At 46.7% G+C, this 18,630-nt stretch overlaps 1 protein-coding gene across 1 annotated transcript; it reads right to left on the minus strand.

Moving 5' to 3' along the window:
- Positions 1 to 7,306: 7,306 nt before the first annotated feature.
- Positions 7,307 to 10,547, minus strand: TUBB4B (tubulin beta 4B class IVb). The gene is made up of 4 exons (XM_044305190.1): positions 10,391 to 10,547; positions 8,930 to 9,038; positions 8,739 to 8,849; positions 7,307 to 8,539 (listed from the first exon to the last, which is right to left on the minus strand). Exons 1-4 carry the CDS (start codon positions 10,445 to 10,447, stop codon positions 7,479 to 7,481), a joined length of 1,338 nt encoding a protein of 445 aa, XP_044161125.1. The 5' UTR covers positions 10,448 to 10,547; the 3' UTR covers positions 7,307 to 7,478.
- Between the last annotated feature and the right edge of the window lie 8,083 nt (positions 10,548 to 18,630).

Raw genomic sequence — 18,630 nt, forward strand, 5'->3', positions numbered from 1 at the left:
CTTTCAGTTGTCCCATGGAAGCCCCCCTCTGATGTTAGATCCCGGCTTATTGTCGCACTGAAAAAGGGTCTAGCCAGCATCAGATGTCTCATGGGACTCCCACAATGCGAGCTTGATTGCTCGGTTCATTTGCTTGTCTATTTGTCTTTAATTTGCTTTATCATCTGTTTGTTGTCTCCCCCAGTCTGTTCGTCTGTCTCCTTTCCTCTTGTCCTCCTTCCATGCTCTTCCACGTGTTATTGTGTAATTGCATTATGTGATTCTCAGGTGGCATATGCTTTTTCTCCATTCTATATTAGGTTGTCATGACTACCTTTGTCGTATCCTCACTGAATGCCCGGGGTCTGAACGAGCCATGTAAGAGATCTCAGGTACTGTCGCTTTTGCAAAAAGATAAAACTTCTATAGCTTACTTGCAGGAAACACATTTTAAAACTGGGAAGGTCCCAAAATTATCTACTGCAAAATTCTCTCAGTGGTTTCACAGCACCCATTCCTCGGCTAGCAGGGGGGTCAGCATTGCAGTGCACAAAAATCTTCCGTTTCAGGTTACTGCGAATTCCACGGATCCTGAGGGGCGTTTTTTGTTCCTCAAGGGCCTGATTGCTGGCTCCTCTGTTACCCTGGCGAATGTTTATGCCCCTAATAGGGGTCAGGTCCCATGGCTCGTTCAGACCCTCAAGCAGTTGAGTGCCTTTAAAGAGGGAATGCTTATTTTAGGGGGGGATTTTAATGTGGCCCTTGAACCGTCTCTAGACTCATCCGCAGGCAGGTCATCCATTACGCACAGACTCTTGAGGCGTCTCAAGATTTCTTTGAGGAGGCTGGGAGTAATGGATGTGTGGCGCACATTGAATCCCTCTGGAAGGGATTATTCCTTCTATTCTCCTGCCAAAACATCGTACCATAGGATTGATTACCTTTTTCTTTCATCAGCTAATGCCTCGCTGGTTTCTGGTGCTAAAATTGGGAACATTGTATTGTCTGATCATGCTCCAATCTCCCTGACCTTATATCTGACCGACCTCCCAAAGAAAGACTGGACATGGCGACTGAATGACACACTTATTCAGGACCCTGACAGTGTTTCCAAATTGTCAGCTTTACTGGCAGAGTTTTTTAAGATAAATGCATCCGGCCCATCTGCTCCAGCTATCCCCATTATTTGGGAGACGCACAAGGCTGTGATTAGGGGGGAACTGATTGCACTTGGCTCTCATATCAGGAAGAAGCGTTCCCAGGCCCAAAACCTGTTAGTGTCCCGTATTTCGGCCCTTGAACTCTCACACAAGCAGTCTCAGGCCTCCCGAGTAGCTGCGGAATTGTGTGACGCTAGAAATGATTTAAAGAATCTTTTAAATGTCACCTCTGCCAAATTACTGTTCAGAGCGAAGTTTAAAGCCTACGCCCATGGCGACAAAGGAAATAAGCTAATGACAGCGCTCAGTAAGAAGCAGCAGACAGACTCCTTTATTCCTGCCATTAATGACGCAGCAGGTATCAAATGTAAAACCACTCCTGAAATAGCGAAAGCTTTTTGCGCCTTTTATTCCGGTTTATATAACTTACCCCCCCCGAACCAGGCTACTCCTGATATGATTGCCAAGGCATCAGACGCTTTCCTTAACTCCATTAATCTCCCATCACTGAACCCCTCTCAGGTTTCCCAACTCACCTCCCCGATTACAGATGAAGAGATATTGAAAGTCTTATCTTCTATCCCATCTGGTAAAAGTCCCGGCCCCGATGGCCTAAACATTGCATACTATAAAACCTTTAAGGACACACTCCTTCCCTACTTTAACTCCTTATGCAACTATCTACTACAGGGTGGTTCTTTACCCTCACAATCCCTGATGGCACATGTAACCATTCTCCCTAAAGAGAATAAAGATCCCCTTGAATGCGGCAGCTACAGGCCCATCTCACTATTGAATGTGGATGTCAAATGGTGGGCGAAAATATTGGCTCAGCGTCTTCAACAGATACTCCCAGATATAATCTATGGTGAGCAGGTTGGCTTTGTTCCTGGCAGACGGGGCACGGAGAACACCATCCGTCTATTGCATCTGATGTCTTGGGCGAGGGCTAAGGCGGTGCCGGTAGCGTTATTGAGCACTGATGCGGAAAAAGCTTTTGACAGGGTGAGCTGGCCCTTCATGTCTAAAACAATGGCTAAATTTGGAATACCGGAGCAATTTATTTCTGCTGTGTTCTCACTATATTTGGCCCCCTCTGCCAGGGTCAAAGTCAACGGGACCCTTTCCCCATCATTTGGCATCACAAATGGCACACGCCAGGGATGCCCACTCTCTCCAGCACTATTTGTAATGGTGATGGAGACGCTTTTGAGCAAAATTCGCCAATCGTCTGGGATTGAGGGAATTACCATAGGATCTCAGAGACACCTGACTGCTGCCTTTGCGGACGATCTACTGGTGATGACCTCAAACCCTAAGACGTCTTTCCCCAAATTACTTGCTATTTTTGAAGAGTTTGGGTTTGTTTCCAATTTTAAGATTAATTACTCCAAATCCATGGCCCTTAATATTTCCTGCCCTTCTAATGTGGTGCAACACCTGAAAAACTCCACCCCCTTCAAGTGGGCCCCGAAAGAAATCCCATTTCTTGGCATTCGTGTCACAGCGGATCCCAAGGAGCTGTTCCCGTCCAACTACCTGCATTTACTGAAGTCTGTCAGGACGCAATTACAATCCTTAAACATGCCATTTATCTCCTGGATAGGAAGGAAAAACTACCTAAAAACTTATATAATTCCTAGGTTCTTGTACCTTATACAGACATTACCCATATGGATTCCGCAGTCCTACTTCATAGAGGTTCGCCGGATGTTGTCCCTCTTTCTTTGGAGAGGTCGGTCCCCTAGAATAGCCTACACCATCCTGACTAGGGAGAGGAGGTTTGGGGGATTTGGATTACCTGATGTTCATGGGTACTATAAAGCAAATCTTATGTGCAGAGGCTTGGACCTTCTTTCAGACCGCTCTGGAAGTATTTGTTCGCGTTTGGAACGAGTTTTGCTTACAGACCGTGAAAGGTTAATATTGTGGGGTGTTCGTTCCTGTCCCCCCACGGCTTCTAAATTACCATTATTGTGGAGAGGGGTGCTACTCACTTGGTCTTTGCTATATGGCTCTAAGACACTTAACTTCCCCAGCCCCGACCTTCCGCTACATCTCCTGCAGTCCTTTATCTATCCTAAGGTATCGAATGCTACGGGAGTATGGGCTTTGCTCAGAAATCATACTTTACAGGAGGTGGTGTCCACAGGGGGAGGGCTGGATTGGGAGGGGATACTCGGATTGCCCAGGGTTAAATCGATTGCATTTCTACATCTCCTTAGCTTTAAGAGAGACATTAAACTTTTGAAGTTGCAGACCTCCCACCTTGCTTCTCCCACCTGGTTGGAACAGAGGCTGAGGGCCGCTCGACCCTCCAGCAGACCCTTCTCAGTGATGTATAGAGAATTACTATCTTCTACGTACTCTGAACCCCACTTTATAGGCTCCTGGGAGAAAGAATTATCCCTTACGCTGTCCGATCCAGAGAAAGCCTTTATACTGACCCACTCACACGGCTTTAGCCGTTGCATCAAAATTCAGGAGAACTCGTATAAATTGCTAACCCGCTGGTATAAAACACCAGAGTTCCTTCATAAACTTAATCCGGAAATTCCTGAGGTCTGCTGGAGGTGTGGAGCGGGCATCGGCTCTCTCTCGCACATATGGTGGAGTTGCCCTAGTATTCGCCCCTATTGGAAGCAGATAGAGAATGATTTGAACAAGATCTGTTCCACTTCCATTGTCTTGGATCACAAATTAATTTTACTCTGGTGCCCAAACGCGTCGATCACCCCAGCTAAGTCAGATTTGCCTACTATACTTATTACAGCGGCCAAGCTCTTAATCCCCCTTCTATGGCGACAAACCGAACCTCCTACTGTTATGAGGTGGATGGGAAAAATAGATCAGTTGTACAGGTTTGAGGAACTGGCCCATTGGGAGTCGCATACCCGTGCTAAATTCCTGAAAACATGGAGCCCCTGGGTAAACTTTAAACATCCTGCCGGATAGAGCATTACATTTCCCCCCCCCCCCCTCCCCCCCCCCTCTTCCCCTTTGTCTGTCTTCTAGTCCTTTTCATTTTCGTTTGTCTTAACTTCTGTCTACTGTGTTACACTCTTTGAGGGTATATTTGTTCATCTTTGCCATGTGCAGCTTGCTGAAAGTGCCTGAAAAGATGTATTGTACTTTTGCTGTTTTTGCAGCTCCCTGTATGTGTATTGATGTAAAAGGGTTCTTGTATCAGTACATTTTTGTTTGCACATGATATGACCAATAAAAAGAGATTTGGTTAAGAATATAACTACTATAATACTGCTCCTATGTACAAGAATATAACTACTATAATACTGCTCCTATATACAAGAATATAACTACTATAATACTGCCTCCTATGTACAAGAATATAACTACTATAATACTGCTCCTATGTACAAGAATATAACTACTATAATACTGCTCCTATATACAAGAATATAACTACTATAATACTGCCTCCTATATACAAGAATATAACTACTATAATACTGCTCCTATGTACAAGAATATAACTACTATAATACTGCTGCTATGTACAAGAATATAACTACTATAATACTGCCTCTTATGTACAAGAATATAACTACTATAATACTGCTCCTATGTACAAGCTCACTATAATACCGCCCCTCACACACAGGAGTCGGTGGTAGTTTCCCTGTACTGTACAGACCCCTCTAAGGGTAGTAAATCTATTGCTCTCCTCCTGCGGTCCTATTACCGGTGACTCACGTACTTGGAGGAACGGCGCTGAGTCATTATGAGGTCACCGGCAGAACATTACACCGCTCCACGTGTAATTAGCAGTGGCACTCCGGCTCCAGGGAATCTGGGCTGGGTTCTTTCTTCCTTTTTGGATCCGATTGCAGCAATGGGTAAAACAAATTGCAACACATTGTGCTTCCTATGAAAGCTTCTCTCACATATGCAAAGTCTTACAGTCCCCAGGAAGCTGAGATATGAGGAGCTGTTTGACAAGCCATCGCCCAGTAGCGAGGCTTTTTACCATCCCTAACCAAATTGTAGCCCGACCATGGGGTTAATTTTTAAGGACCACACAGGTATGGAGGGCCAAAGCAGCTGTCTCTTCAGACAGTCCCCCAGATCTCAGCTTCTGGCTGAAATATCGGGGTTATCTGCGGTCACGCGTGAGGTTTAATATCTGTTTACTAGCTCTCTGTGAACTCCTAACCCCATATTACAGGGTTTGTATGGCTCCCGCCCCCACATGAATCATATCCTAGGTGGGACTCCAACCCTGGGCGTCTCCGAACCCAGCCCTCCGCTGCTCTCCATAGAGATCCTTACTGCGGCTACAACCTGCCCATACAGACCGATCCAAAGAAGCTCTAGGCCTGAAAGACCCAATGTGACCAGCGCAGAGAAAATAATGGATTCTAAATTTTGCTAAAAAATTTTAAAAAAAAATTGAATTGCAGCAAAAACAATCTCAACCCCAGAGACAGTCGGCGATGATTGCAACAGCTTAAACCACTGAAATCTGCAACCAGACGACAGGTATCCTCCCCCGTATACATGCACCCTCAGCCGAGCATGCAGGTGGTCAGCGGGGAACTTTAGACTCCACGTGCCCATTCATTCCTGAGACAGGAGGACCCACATACTAGATCAGTCCCCACCTTAATTTATCTCCCCCCCATTTATCACAGCCCAGGGGTAGGCCCTATAATCTCATTTCTGTCTACGTATGCAGTTTCTGTAATAAGCCACAGGATAGCCTCCAGCCTGATCCAGTGAGACCACCACGTCTAGAGGGGGTTTAAGACAGCAAAGTCTCGTGCTCATACTCAGTTTGTCATCATAGATCCAATATTCCAACACGAGCTCAGAACGGAGACTGAAACCGACTTACTGGCCGAGAGCAAGGATCTATAGCCCCGCTGGGCTCTTGCCAAAATACACAGGCTTTGTACCGGGTGAGTACCGACCCTTGCCGTGGTTACACGCCTCTATATACCAGTGGGTTTAAGCTGTTGCACTGCGTTCCCCACACTACAAATGAAATAGCCCAACGCCATGATGGAACCCAGAGCCCATCATTAGGTGCTGGTCCCAGTATAAATTCCATCTTACTGGTCTATAACTAGAAAAACGGAATACAGAACACATGTTAAGGGGGTATTCTGGCTATATCAAGTCACAAAGTATAACAGGTAGGTGGGAGACCTACCACTAGGACCAAAGGATGTGGGACCCATACCCCCTGAAATGAACACCGCCGCTCTTAGATACCCAAGTGCTGTACACACCAGAACTCCCATAGCAGTGAATGGAGCAGCTGCCTCACTACAGGGGCCACCTTCTTGCGATTGTGTGGATAGGGTGATCATGTAAAGGGTTATTTCCATCTCAGACATCGGGGGCAAATCTTAGGAATATGCTCCGTGTCCAAAGTGGAAGTAACCCATTAAATGTTAGGGATGAGCGAATCATCTTCAGAAATACTTATTTTCAATACTGTACTTTACATTACTGTAAAACAACATTTCCCCAAACTCATAAGTTCAGCTCATAGGAACCAATACATTCTAATACTGTATGGAGCGCTCACCCTGTACAGTATTCAAACAAAGTATTATGCGAATTGACATCAGATGTTTCATCCAGAGTTGATTCGCTCATCCCTAGTTAAGGTCTTCAGAATAACCCTTAAGGGGGGGCTCACAACACCTGGAACTCCTCCATACTGTAGATGCAGAGCATTGCCAAGTGGACTTGGATGAAGGGAAGGGGTCTGGAAAATTTTAGTAAGAGTGATTGGAGCAAGCTACTGTACAGATCACACCCTGGGGCTACTCACTAAGTTACTAGCGTTGAGTTTGTGTTTTAAGGTCGGAGTCTAAAGTTCGGGTTCAGGTTACCGAAGAACCCCGTTATGGATTCCGCTACCATGGACCATAACAGAATTTAGAATCCATACCGGGATACTTTGATAACCTGAACTTTAGACACTGAACTTAAAACACTAGTTACAACCCGTTTGCTAGGCCCGAGCAGGGATTAAGGCCTTCCCAAGTCACTTTACAAGTGAGACTCCGGGATCGGCAGTCACCAGTGTATTCTTCTCCTCCAGGCTTCAGGGACACCTTTGGCTCAACCTTTGGAGACTCCACTAGACAGCTCTACATCAGACACCCTCTGCAAGGAGAGCCAAGACAAGGAAATACGAAAAATGCTTTAATGTTGGTGTAAAGTTCTGTACAGCACGAGATGAGGAGCAGCAGAAAAAGTTAACAAACCAATAAACATGAACAGAGAAACAAAAACAGGAGTTTGATGAACAGGAGATGAGACGTTACAGCTTTGAACATAATTTACAACTGGTGGTGGGGCGCCTTAGGCAGCCTCTTCTTCGGCCTCCTCATCAAACTCTCCTTCCTCTTCTGCTGTGGCGTCCTGGTACTGCTGGTATTCTGACACCAGGTCGTTCATGTTGCTCTCAGCTTCAGTGAACTCCATCTCATCCATGCCCTCGCCGGTGTACCAATGCAAGAAGGCCTTTCTACGGAACATGGCGGTGAACTGCTCGGAGATGCGCTTGAACAGCTCCTGGATAGCGGTGCTGTTGCCAATGAAGGTGGCGGACATCTTCAGGCCTCGGGGCGGGATGTCGCAGACAGCTGTCTTGACGTTGTTGGGGATCCATTCCACGAAGTAGCTGCTGTTCTTGTTCTGCACATTCAGCATCTGCTCATCCACCTCCTTCATGGACATGCGGCCTCTGAAGACAGCGGCAACGGTCAGATAGCGGCCGTGACGTGGGTCGCAGGCAGCCATCATGTTCTTGGCATCGAACATCTGCTGTGTCAGCTCGGGGACGGTTAAGGCACGGTACTGCTGACTGCCACGGCTGGTGAGTGGGGCAAAGCCGGGCATGAAGAAGTGCAGGCGGGGGAAAGGCACCATGTTGACAGCCAGTTTACGCAGGTCAGCGTTCAGCTGGCCAGGGAAGCGCAGGCAGGTGGTGACACCACTCATGGTGGCAGATACCAGATGGTTCAGGTCACCGTAGGTGGGGGTTGTAAGTTTCAGGGTTCTGAAGCAGATGTCATACAGGGCTTCATTATCTATGCAGTAGGTTTCATCTGTGTTCTCTACAAGCTGGTGGACGGACAGGGTGGCATTGTATGGCTCTACTACAGTATCGGATACTTTGGGGGAGGGCACGACGCTGAAAGTGTTCATGATTCTGTCGGGGTATTCTTCTCTGATCTTGCTGATGAGAAGGGTACCCATACCAGAGCCAGTGCCACCACCCAGAGAGTGGGTGAGCTGGAAGCCCTGGAGACAGTCACAGCTTTCTGCTTCCTTCCTTACAACATCCAATACAGAGTCAACCAGCTCTGCTCCCTCCGTGTAGTGTCCTTTGGCCCAGTTGTTTCCAGCACCGCTCTGGCCTAAGCAAAGAGACAAGAAATCATGAGCACTTAAGTAGTCAGTCTCACATTAATCCATTATAAAATGACCCCCATATAGTCCTAGGTCCCTATGGAAAGTGTAACTGTCAGAGCCTCTCCCTTAGACTAGTTATTACCAATACTGCATTTAAAGCAAGTGAGGAGAATGCAAATCAGCCACAAGGCACCGACTACTTACCGAACACAAAGTTGTCAGGTCTGAAGATCTGTCCGAAAGGTCCAGACCGCACAGAGTCCATGGTACCGGGCTCCAAGTCCACCAGGACAGCACGGGGAACATATTTGCCACCTGCAGGTAACATCACACCATAAGTAACAGCTCAGGGATAAGACAGTAAGTAGATCTCAGGTCTGAGAGGAACCACTTACCTGTTGCCTCGTTGTAGTACACGTTGATTCTTTCCAGCTGGAGGTCGCTGTCCCCGTGGTAGGTGCCAGTTGGGTCAATTCCATGTTCGTCACTGATGACCTCCCAGAACTAGAGGAAAATACAGTGTTAGTGAAGAGATGATACCAGTAACCTACACAGTGCCCACCACAGGATCCATCACAGAGGGCTCAGAACAGTTGGAGGGGTGCATGCGCCAATCACTGTATGGGACCACCTGTCCTTGTCACTAAAACCCTCAGACTAATAACTACCCAGTATCCGGTGTGTGGGGGGGGGGGGTCACATCTTATTACTGGAATACACCCTTAATAATCAGCCTTCCTTAAAGGGGTTCTGCAGTTTTTGAAACTTCATCAGCATCTGATCTGTGGAGGTCCGACACCCTATGCACGGAGGGGCTCCGGTGGAGGACCCCAAGAGTTACAGCTGTGCTCCCCCTACCCAGGGGATTAATGTCTCCACATCAATCGCAAGAACTGAGGCCCCACATCCCAAAATGAATGGGGCTGCAGATCAAGGACACACACTGCTTGGCCATGTTACTGAACAGGGCCTGTCCTGGAAGGACCCTGTGACCAGGGGGATTGTCTCCTCTAAGCAGAGCAACCCTTTGCATCAAGGATTTCTATCCAGGACTCGCTCAGATGGAGAGTTTGACTTAAAGGGATCCTGTCATCTGGATTTTGTGTATAGAGCTGAGGACATGGGTTGCTAGATGGCCGCTAGCACATCTGCAATACCCAGTCCCCATAGCTCTGTGTGCTTTTATTGTGTTAAAAAAAAAACGAGTTGATACATATGCAAAATAACCTGAGATGAGTCAGGGACAGGACTCATCTCAGGTTAATTTGCATATGTATCAACTCTTGATAAAAGCACACAGAGCTATGGGGACTGGGTATTGCAGATGTGCTAGTGGCCATCTAGCAGCCCATGTCCTCAGCTCTATACACAAAATCCAGATGACAGGTAGGGAATACTAAGCAGCCAAATCACCTGCCCTTGTAAGGTCACCGCGGGTATGACGTCACTGCCAGGGACCCTGAGCAGGTGGCACGCATCTCCTTCCCGCCAAGATCACGATTCGAATTTGAAAAATAAAATAACCTGTAACACGTGACCAGACAGGTTCTCGACTGGACACGCCCACCGCTAACCGTCCATAGCCAAGCCACGCCCAAAGGCCGCGCACCACATGACTGCCGGCAACGGAGGTGGGGGCGGGAAAAGCCGTTGAAAATGCCGCATAACCATTAGTACGCCGGCGGAGAGTGCCTGCGACATAGGAAAGCAGAACAATCCCCACAGAGCCGGGGCCTGACCCGAGTGACAAGCCTCGCAATGCGGCGTAGACACGAGACGGCGGTCGTGACAGGAAAGCCCGACAAGCCTTCGCCACAGCCGGCAGATAAAGGCTCCAGTCCCCCTCGAACACTCACCTTGGCACCGATTTGGTTACCGCACTGCCCAGCCTGCAGGTGCACGATTTCCCTCATGTTGCCGGTGTGAATAGGTCCTGATGACTCCGCTGTAAATCCCCTTGGAAGCTGAGAGAGCAACTGGCTCTAACCGCCCAGCTCAGCGCTTTTTATAGGCGGCTCCAGACGTTGTTGCGGATGGGAAGTTAGAAGCTCGGGCGCCTATTGGACGACAGAAAATGGGCGGGCTCATTCCAGAGCCAGGGATTGCCCAGGAGCCTGCCATTCAAATGCTGCTGTTAGCAGAAGCGTGATCTGATTGGCTGCCTGTCAGCTGTCATGGTCACCTTAACGCCCACCGAAAGCACGCTCCGATTGGCTCCATTCAAATGATTGACTGGCCTCCTGATTGGTCACTTGCGTGGAGAGAAGGCGGGATCTTGCGAGCGTCCTAGTAACCACCGCAATGCGCTTCGGGCGCCAAGTGCTGAGGTAGTTCGTTGCCAGGCGCTCATTCACAGACGGGTTTACGCTGACTGTAGTGCGCAGTGCCGTGACTGCTGCGTCCTCTTACGTCACCTTCTGTTTCCAAGGCGCCTTGGTTACCGACTGCTAGTAAGGAGAGGGCCGTGTGGTTTCCCGCTCCTCTGGCCTCTCTCGGTCTGTTTATCCTGGAGACCCGTCTTGTTCAGACAAGTTGTCTTCTATTACACTAAATAATGAATCAGGCAGAGACACATTCCTAAACACAAGCTGTGGCCATGGTTTCCGATGGAAGGTGTCGTCCTCTGTGGTGGATCTTTATTACCACACGTAAAAGCAGGCGTTACAATTACCACAAACGTACAATTAAAAATAAAGTTCAGAATGTATGGCCAGTGCTATATTTTTGTATAAAATATGATATGGGATGTTCCTTACAGTGGCTTCTTAAAGGAGAGGTCTACTACTATAATGGCGTGTGGCCACCAAACCATTCAACATGGCCACCGGCGCCACAGTAAGCAAACCTACTATATAGGTAGCCTCACCACAGACGTCTCCATACCTCGTGTATGGGTAGCCTCACCACAGACGTCTTTATACCTTGTGTATGGGTAGCCTCTCCACAGACGTCTTCATACCTTATGTATGGGTAGCCTCACCACAGACGTCTTCATACCTCGTGTATGGGTAGCCTCACCACAGACGTCTTCATACCTCGTGTATAGGTAGCCTCACCACAGACGTCTTCATACCTCATGTATGGGTAGCCTCACCACAGACGTCTTCATACCTCATGTATGGGTAGCCATACCACAGACGTCTTCATACCTCATGTATGGGTAGCCTCACCATAGACATCTTCATACCTCATGTATGGGTAGCCTCACCACAGACGTCTTCATACCTCGTGTATGGGTAGCCTCACCACAGATGTCTTCATACCTGATGTATGGGTAGCCTCTCCACAGACGTCTTCATACCTCATGTATGGGTAGCCTCACCATAGACATCTTCATACCTCATGTATGGGTAGCCTCACCACAGATGTCTTTATACCTCATGTATGGGTAGCCTCACCACAGACGTCTTCATACATTGTGTATGGGTAGCCTCACCACAGATGTCTTCATACCTTGGGTATGGGTAGCCCCACCACAGACGTCTTCATACCTTGGGTATGGGTAGCCCCACCACAGACGTCTTCATACATTGTGTATGGGTAGCCTCACCACAGACGTCTTCATAAATTGTGTGTGGGTAGCCTAGCCAGTCACATCACAGTCTACCTCACGCAGAGACTGAAAAGCAGTTTTCCGGACACCGCTAAAATACAGAAGGGTGGGGGCGCTATAAAAAACATACAGGGATTGAATTCCGGCAAAATTATTTTGCTTTGTAACCTTTTGAGAGTGCCACGTTTCTTCTAAACGTGGCACTCTCATGCTCCATGCTCCAATAAATATCAGTAGGTTTTTTATCAATTGCGTTTAGAAACGCATAGGGGGAGATTTATCAAAACTGGTGAAAAAAGGAAAACTGGCTTAGTCGCCCATAGCAACCAATCAGATTCCACCTTTCATTTTTCAGAGTTCCTTTGGAAAATGAAAGGTGGAATCTTATTGGTTGCTATGGGCGACTAATAAGCCAGTTTTCCTTTTTTCACCAGTTTTGATAAATCTCCCCAATTCTGTTCGATTGCAATGTAGTGAACAATCGCCACAGAAAACACGTGCCCAAAAACTCCTTTTATTTAATAAAAGCACAAAAACTCCATAAAAACTGTATGTTACATATTAATAACGCCGGAATATAAATCTAAGCACTTTAGGGGATTTTCTCTATTATTTTGCTTAGTTTTTTATTTTATATTAAGGTACTTTTAGGAAAGTGACATCTACAGAAACCTGCGTAGGACACATTTGTTATGCTAAACAAGAGCCATTGGCAACGGAACACTTAGCATTTGTCTGTCAGGTCATTTCCTAATACCTAGCAACAGTTTGCATTCCCTCCCAGTAGCCGTCCGGCTTCCGGCAGAGGTGGCAAGCGTTGACCCAGGGACAACATTAGAAAGAAAGGAAAAGTTTCAGTTGAAAAATAATATTACCATAAAAAATCTTGAACAACCCCTTTAAGACATTTTCATTAAAATACATAATATGCCTGTACGTTTTTCTTTTCCGGCGTTGAGTTCCGTCCTGGGGGCTCTATACCGGAAAAGAACTGATCAGGCATATCCCCATGCATTCTGAAAGGAGAGTAATCCATGCATTCTGCATCAGGACGTCTTCAGTTCAGTCGTTTTGACTGATCAGGCAATAAATAAAACCGCAGCATGCTACGGTTTTATCTCCGGCGAAAAAACTGAAGACTTGCCTGAATGCCGGATCTGTCATTTTTCCCCATAGGAATGTATTAGTGCCGGATCCGGCATTCAAAATACCGGAATGCCGGATCCGTCCTTCCAGCCTGCGCATGCGCAGACCGGTAAAAATGTGGAAAAAAAAAATACAAGACGGATCCATTCTTGCAATGCATTTGTGAGACGGATCCGCATCCGGAACCGTCTCACAAATGCTTTCAGTCACATCAAAATCGGCGGATCCGGCGGGCAGTTGCGTCGCCGGATCACACTGCCGCAAGTGTAAATGTAGCCTAAGTGATACAGGTTTGCTCTTTCCACTCCGGCCAAAAGATTCCTTTCCAAAAAATCCACTTACTATTACGCCCTGGCAGACCAATTAAATAAAGTTGGAATCTGCTGATATGATTCCTTTGTACATTCATGGGGTAGCTGACGTGCCCATTACGGTACCGTATTCCAGAACCCTTTTTTTTTTTTTTATAAAGTGAAGTTCAAACCTTACCGGGTTTGTGCGGGACTTTTATAAATATGACCAGTCCTCTGATTTGCGGGGGTCCGACTCCTGACAACCCGCCGATCAGCAGTTTGAAGAGGACGCCGCGCTCCATGTGAGCACTGCTTCCTCTTCATTACACTGCATGTCGTCTCCCTTACATTCAAGGGAATGGAGCAAGTACTTGTAATTACACTGACGACCGGCAGTGTAAAGAAGAGGAAGCAGCGCTCGCATGGAGCACCGACTCCTCTTCAAACAGCTGATCGGTGGGGATGTTGGACTCTGCCGATCACATATCGAGGACCTATCCTGAGGATAAGTCATTAATATAAAACCACTGCACATCCCACTCAACAGACTGTCTTAAAGTGACCAAAGATATGTGTGAGGTTATGTGACTATTGCAGGCTACATTCAGCATGTGCACTAATCAGATCTGTGGGGCTCCATTCGCCTGTCTGTCTGCCCTCCCTTGGGTTGGTATTAGTCGGTGCACCTTTTTTTGCAATGTGGAGCGGTGTAGTAGATTAGGCTTTTTTATGCAAAGGTATATAGTGAAAAAACATGTACAGTGTGGACTGTGCTTATTGTGTATTATATTAGCCATTATGTGGTTGACAGCAGAAGCCTTCGGTTTCGTTCAACGATTCGACCATTTTGTGCATGTATTGGGGTCTTTTATGATTGATAGGATTCTTTTGTAGATTTCTGGGGTAGCCGAGGTGCCCATTACAGCTCCACATTATTGAGCCCTTCTTGACCCAGGGCATTAGAGTGTTATAGGCAGAGGCCATCACTTTAGTTACAGACAGTAGCGACCGTTTTCTGCATGTAAGGGTATCTGTGGTGCCACTTATTGGGTTCTTCTTTGTAGGGAAATTAAAAATCTAACCTTTTTGTCAGCGACATTACAGTATGAACCAATATGAGGCATGATAGGAGGGTTATTGTCCGATTTTAAAGAACTTTCCAGGATTCCTATATTGATGACTGATCCCCGGGATAGGTCATCAATGTCTGATCTGCCAGTCACCCATGGCGCTTCATTGAGCACCGTGGCCTCCTCACGGCTAGCCCAGCAGCACTTGAATAGTCCTGGGTTATGGCCGCGGAAGAAGCCGCAGCTTTCCCTATAGCATTAAAGCCTCTTCAAACAGCTGATCGGCGGGGGTGCCGGGAATTGGACCCCCTCCAATCAGATATTGGTGACCTACTCTGAAGATAGGCCATCACTATAGGAATCCCAGAAAACTGCTTTAATTAGAAACATAGACGATTAAAAGACCAACTGGTCCATCTAGTCCCCCCTTATATTATTTCTTTTTAATCTTAGGATAGACGTCCGTTTATCCCAGGAATGTTCAAATTCACTTACCGTAGATTTCCCAACCACATCTGCTGGAAGTCTGTTCCAAGCTTCAACCACTCTTTCAGACTGTGCTTCTGATCTTACCCACAGCTAATATCAGATTGTGTCCCCTTGTTTTGTGTTTAGCTTTCTATTGAGAACACTTCCCTCCTGAACCTTATTTAAACCTTTAACATATTTACATTTTTCGATCATGTCCCCCCTCTTTCCCTTCTTTCCTCAAGGCTATCAATGTTATTCCATTGGGGTAGTTGACGTGCCCATCTATCAATGTTATTCCATTGGGGTAGTTGACGTGCCCATCTATCAATGTTATTCCATTGGGGTAGTTGACGTGCCCATCTATCAATGTTATTCCATTGGGGTAGTTGACGTGCCCATCTATCAATGTTATTCCATTGGGGTAGTTGACGTGCCCATCTATCAATGTTATTCCATTGGGGTAGTTGACGTGCCCATCTATCAATGTTATTCCATTGGGGTAGTTGACGTGCCCATCTATCAATGTTATTCCATTGGGGTAGTTGACGTGCCCATCTATCAATGTTATTCCATTGGGGTAGTTGACGTGCCCATCTATCAATGTTATTCCATTGGGGTAGTTGACGTGCCCATCTATCAATGTTATTCCATTGGGGTAGTTGACGTGCCCATCTATCAATGTTATTCCATTGGGGTAGTTGACGTGCCCATCTATCAATGTTATTCCATTGGGGTAGTTGACGTGCCCATCTATCAATGTTATTCCATTGGGGTAGTTGACGTGCCCATCTATCAATGTTATTCCATTGGGGTAGTTGACGTGCCCATCTATCAATGTTATTCCATTGGGGTAGTTGACGTGCCCATCTATCAATGTTATTCCATTGGGGTAGTTGACGTGCCCATCTATCAATGTTATTCCATTGAGGTAGTTGACGTGCCCATCTATCAATGTTATTACATTGGGGTAGTTGACGTGCCCATCTATCAATGTTATTCCATTGGGGTAGTTGACGTGCCCATCTATCAATGTTATTCCATTGGGGTAGTTGACGTGCCCATCTATCAATGTTATTCCATTGGGGTAGTTGACGTGCCCATCTATCAATGTTATTCCATTGGGGTAGTTGACGTGCCCATCTATCATTGTTATTCCATTGGGGTAGTTGACGTGCCCATCTATCAATGTTATTCCATTGGGGTAGTTGACGTGCCCATCTATCAATGTTATTCCATTGGGGTAGTTGACATGCCCATCTATCAATGTTATTCCATTGGGGTAGTTGACGTGCCCATCTATCAATGTTATTCCATTAGGGTAGTTGACGTGCCCATCTATCAATGTTATTACATTGGGGTAGTTGACGTGCCCATCTATCAATGTTATTCCATTGGGGTAGTTGACGTGCCCATCTATCAATGTTATTCCATTAGGGTAGTTGACGTGCCCATCTATCAATGTTATTACATTGGGGTAGTTGACGTGCCCATCTATCAATGTTATTCCATTGGGGTAGTTGACGTGCCCATTACTGTCCCCCATTGTGACCCCTTTTTTAGTTGGGTTAAGTGAAGATAAAACTAGACATAAGTCAGGCTAAAGACATGAGTTTTTCTGTTGACTACCGTCCTCCAGTGCCTGCCATTGGAGAAACAGATCAGACATGTTGAATTCTTACTCATCTGATCCTATTGGCATCGGATACTGCACCAGATATGTCAGTTCTGATACCGCCATAAGCATACACAGTCCTAGTTTACTTCTTAGGCTACTTTCACACTTGCGGCAGTGTGATCCGTCGTCGGAACTGCCCGCCGGATCCGCCGATCAGGATGTGACTGAAAGCATTTGTGAGACGCATCCCGGATGCGGATCCGTCTCACAAATGCATTGCAAGAACGGATCCGTCTCTCCGCTTGTCATGCGGACAGACGGATCCGTCTTGTATCTTTTTTCACATTCTTACCGGTCTGCGCATGCGCAGGCCGGAAGGACGGATCCGGTACTAATACATTCCTATGGGGAAAAATCCCGGATCCAGCATCCAGGCAAGTCTTCAGTTTTTTTTCCGCCGGAGATAAAACCGTAGCATGCTACGGTTTTATCTTTCGCCTGATCAGTCAAAATTACTGAACTGAAGACATCCTGATGCAAACTGAATGGATTACTCTCCGTTCAGAATGCATGGGGATATGCCTGATCAGTTCTTTTCCGGTATTGAGCCCCTAGGATGGAACTCGGTGCCGTAAAAGAAAACCGCTAGTGTGAAAGTACCCTTAGTAGCACTAGTATAATTATAGGGGTGCAGGGGACGTGTATACAACCCGATGGCCCATATGCTTTACACGAGACCAGCGATGCTACACGCAGTCAGTGCGGAGGCATACACGTAGCTACCTCCCTTTACAGTCCTTTTGTTCTAGATGCTAACATGTATCCGGTCTGTGCCGTCCCCTTGACACATAATGGACTTGAGGCCTTTGAGATACATTGTAGCGATTGTGTCAATGCCGCTCTAATAATGGACACGTATCAGCGCAGAGTTCTTACTGTGTAAATCATTGTGTCTTACAGAATGGCCGGGAACCAGGGCCTTCTCCTGGACGTGACCCAGAAGGGACCTTCCATGGACATCAGCATGCCGGCTGCTAGGTGTGGTGATTGTGTACGGCTGCCATAGAAACCCCGCAGGAGCGCACACAAAGGACGTGGTAATTAGTGTGACTGGTCTGACAGCAGAGACTGCACCCACCTGACAGGGGCCGCCGCTCTGCCGTCCGATTGCCATTAATTACCTTTATTAGATAACTAATAAAAAAAGTCTACAGCAACGGTAACAAAAAATAAATAAAAAAGTATAAAAATAATAAAAAGTCTAGAGATACCGCTGCTAGGCCCATAATGTGTGTATCTAAGCACATAGGGGGCCATTTACTATCAGATATACGCCAGTTCTCTGGCGCAATCTGCGACTTTTCCAGGTCTTAAAAAGTGGGCGTGGTCTGGACGGGAAGGGGGCGGGCCGGCGGGCCCGTCTCAGTTATTATTTTCTACGCCTGTTTTAGAAAATGGCGTAGATTTAGACCGACGTTGGATGCACTGAAGTTAAAGGGAACCTGTCACCGGGATTTTGTGTATAGAGCTGAGGACATGGGTTGCTAGATGGCCGCTAGCACACCCGCAATACCCAGTCCCCATAGCTCTGTGTGCTTTTATTGTGTAAATAAACCGGTTTGATACATATGCAAATTAACCTGAGATGAGTCCTGTCTCTGACTCATCTCACATACAGGACTCATCTCAGGGTAATTTGCATATGTATCAAATCGGTTTATTTACACAATAAAAGCACACAGAGCTATGGGGACTGTGTATTGATGATGTGCTAGCGGCCATCTAGCAACCCGTGTCCTCAGCTCTGTACACAAAATCCTGATGACAGGTTCCCTTTAAGTAGAGGCTGGTGCTTCCCCATAACTTCAGCTGTAGGCTGGTTATTATAGGGGTTATTATTAATAAATGACCCCCATAATGTATTATACGGTCTCCTGAGCTGATGTAC

The sequence above is a fragment of the Bufo gargarizans genome, chromosome 9 (assembly GCF_014858855.1).
Source record: "Bufo gargarizans isolate SCDJY-AF-19 chromosome 9, ASM1485885v1, whole genome shotgun sequence".
Taxonomy (NCBI): domain Eukaryota; kingdom Metazoa; phylum Chordata; class Amphibia; order Anura; family Bufonidae; genus Bufo; species Bufo gargarizans.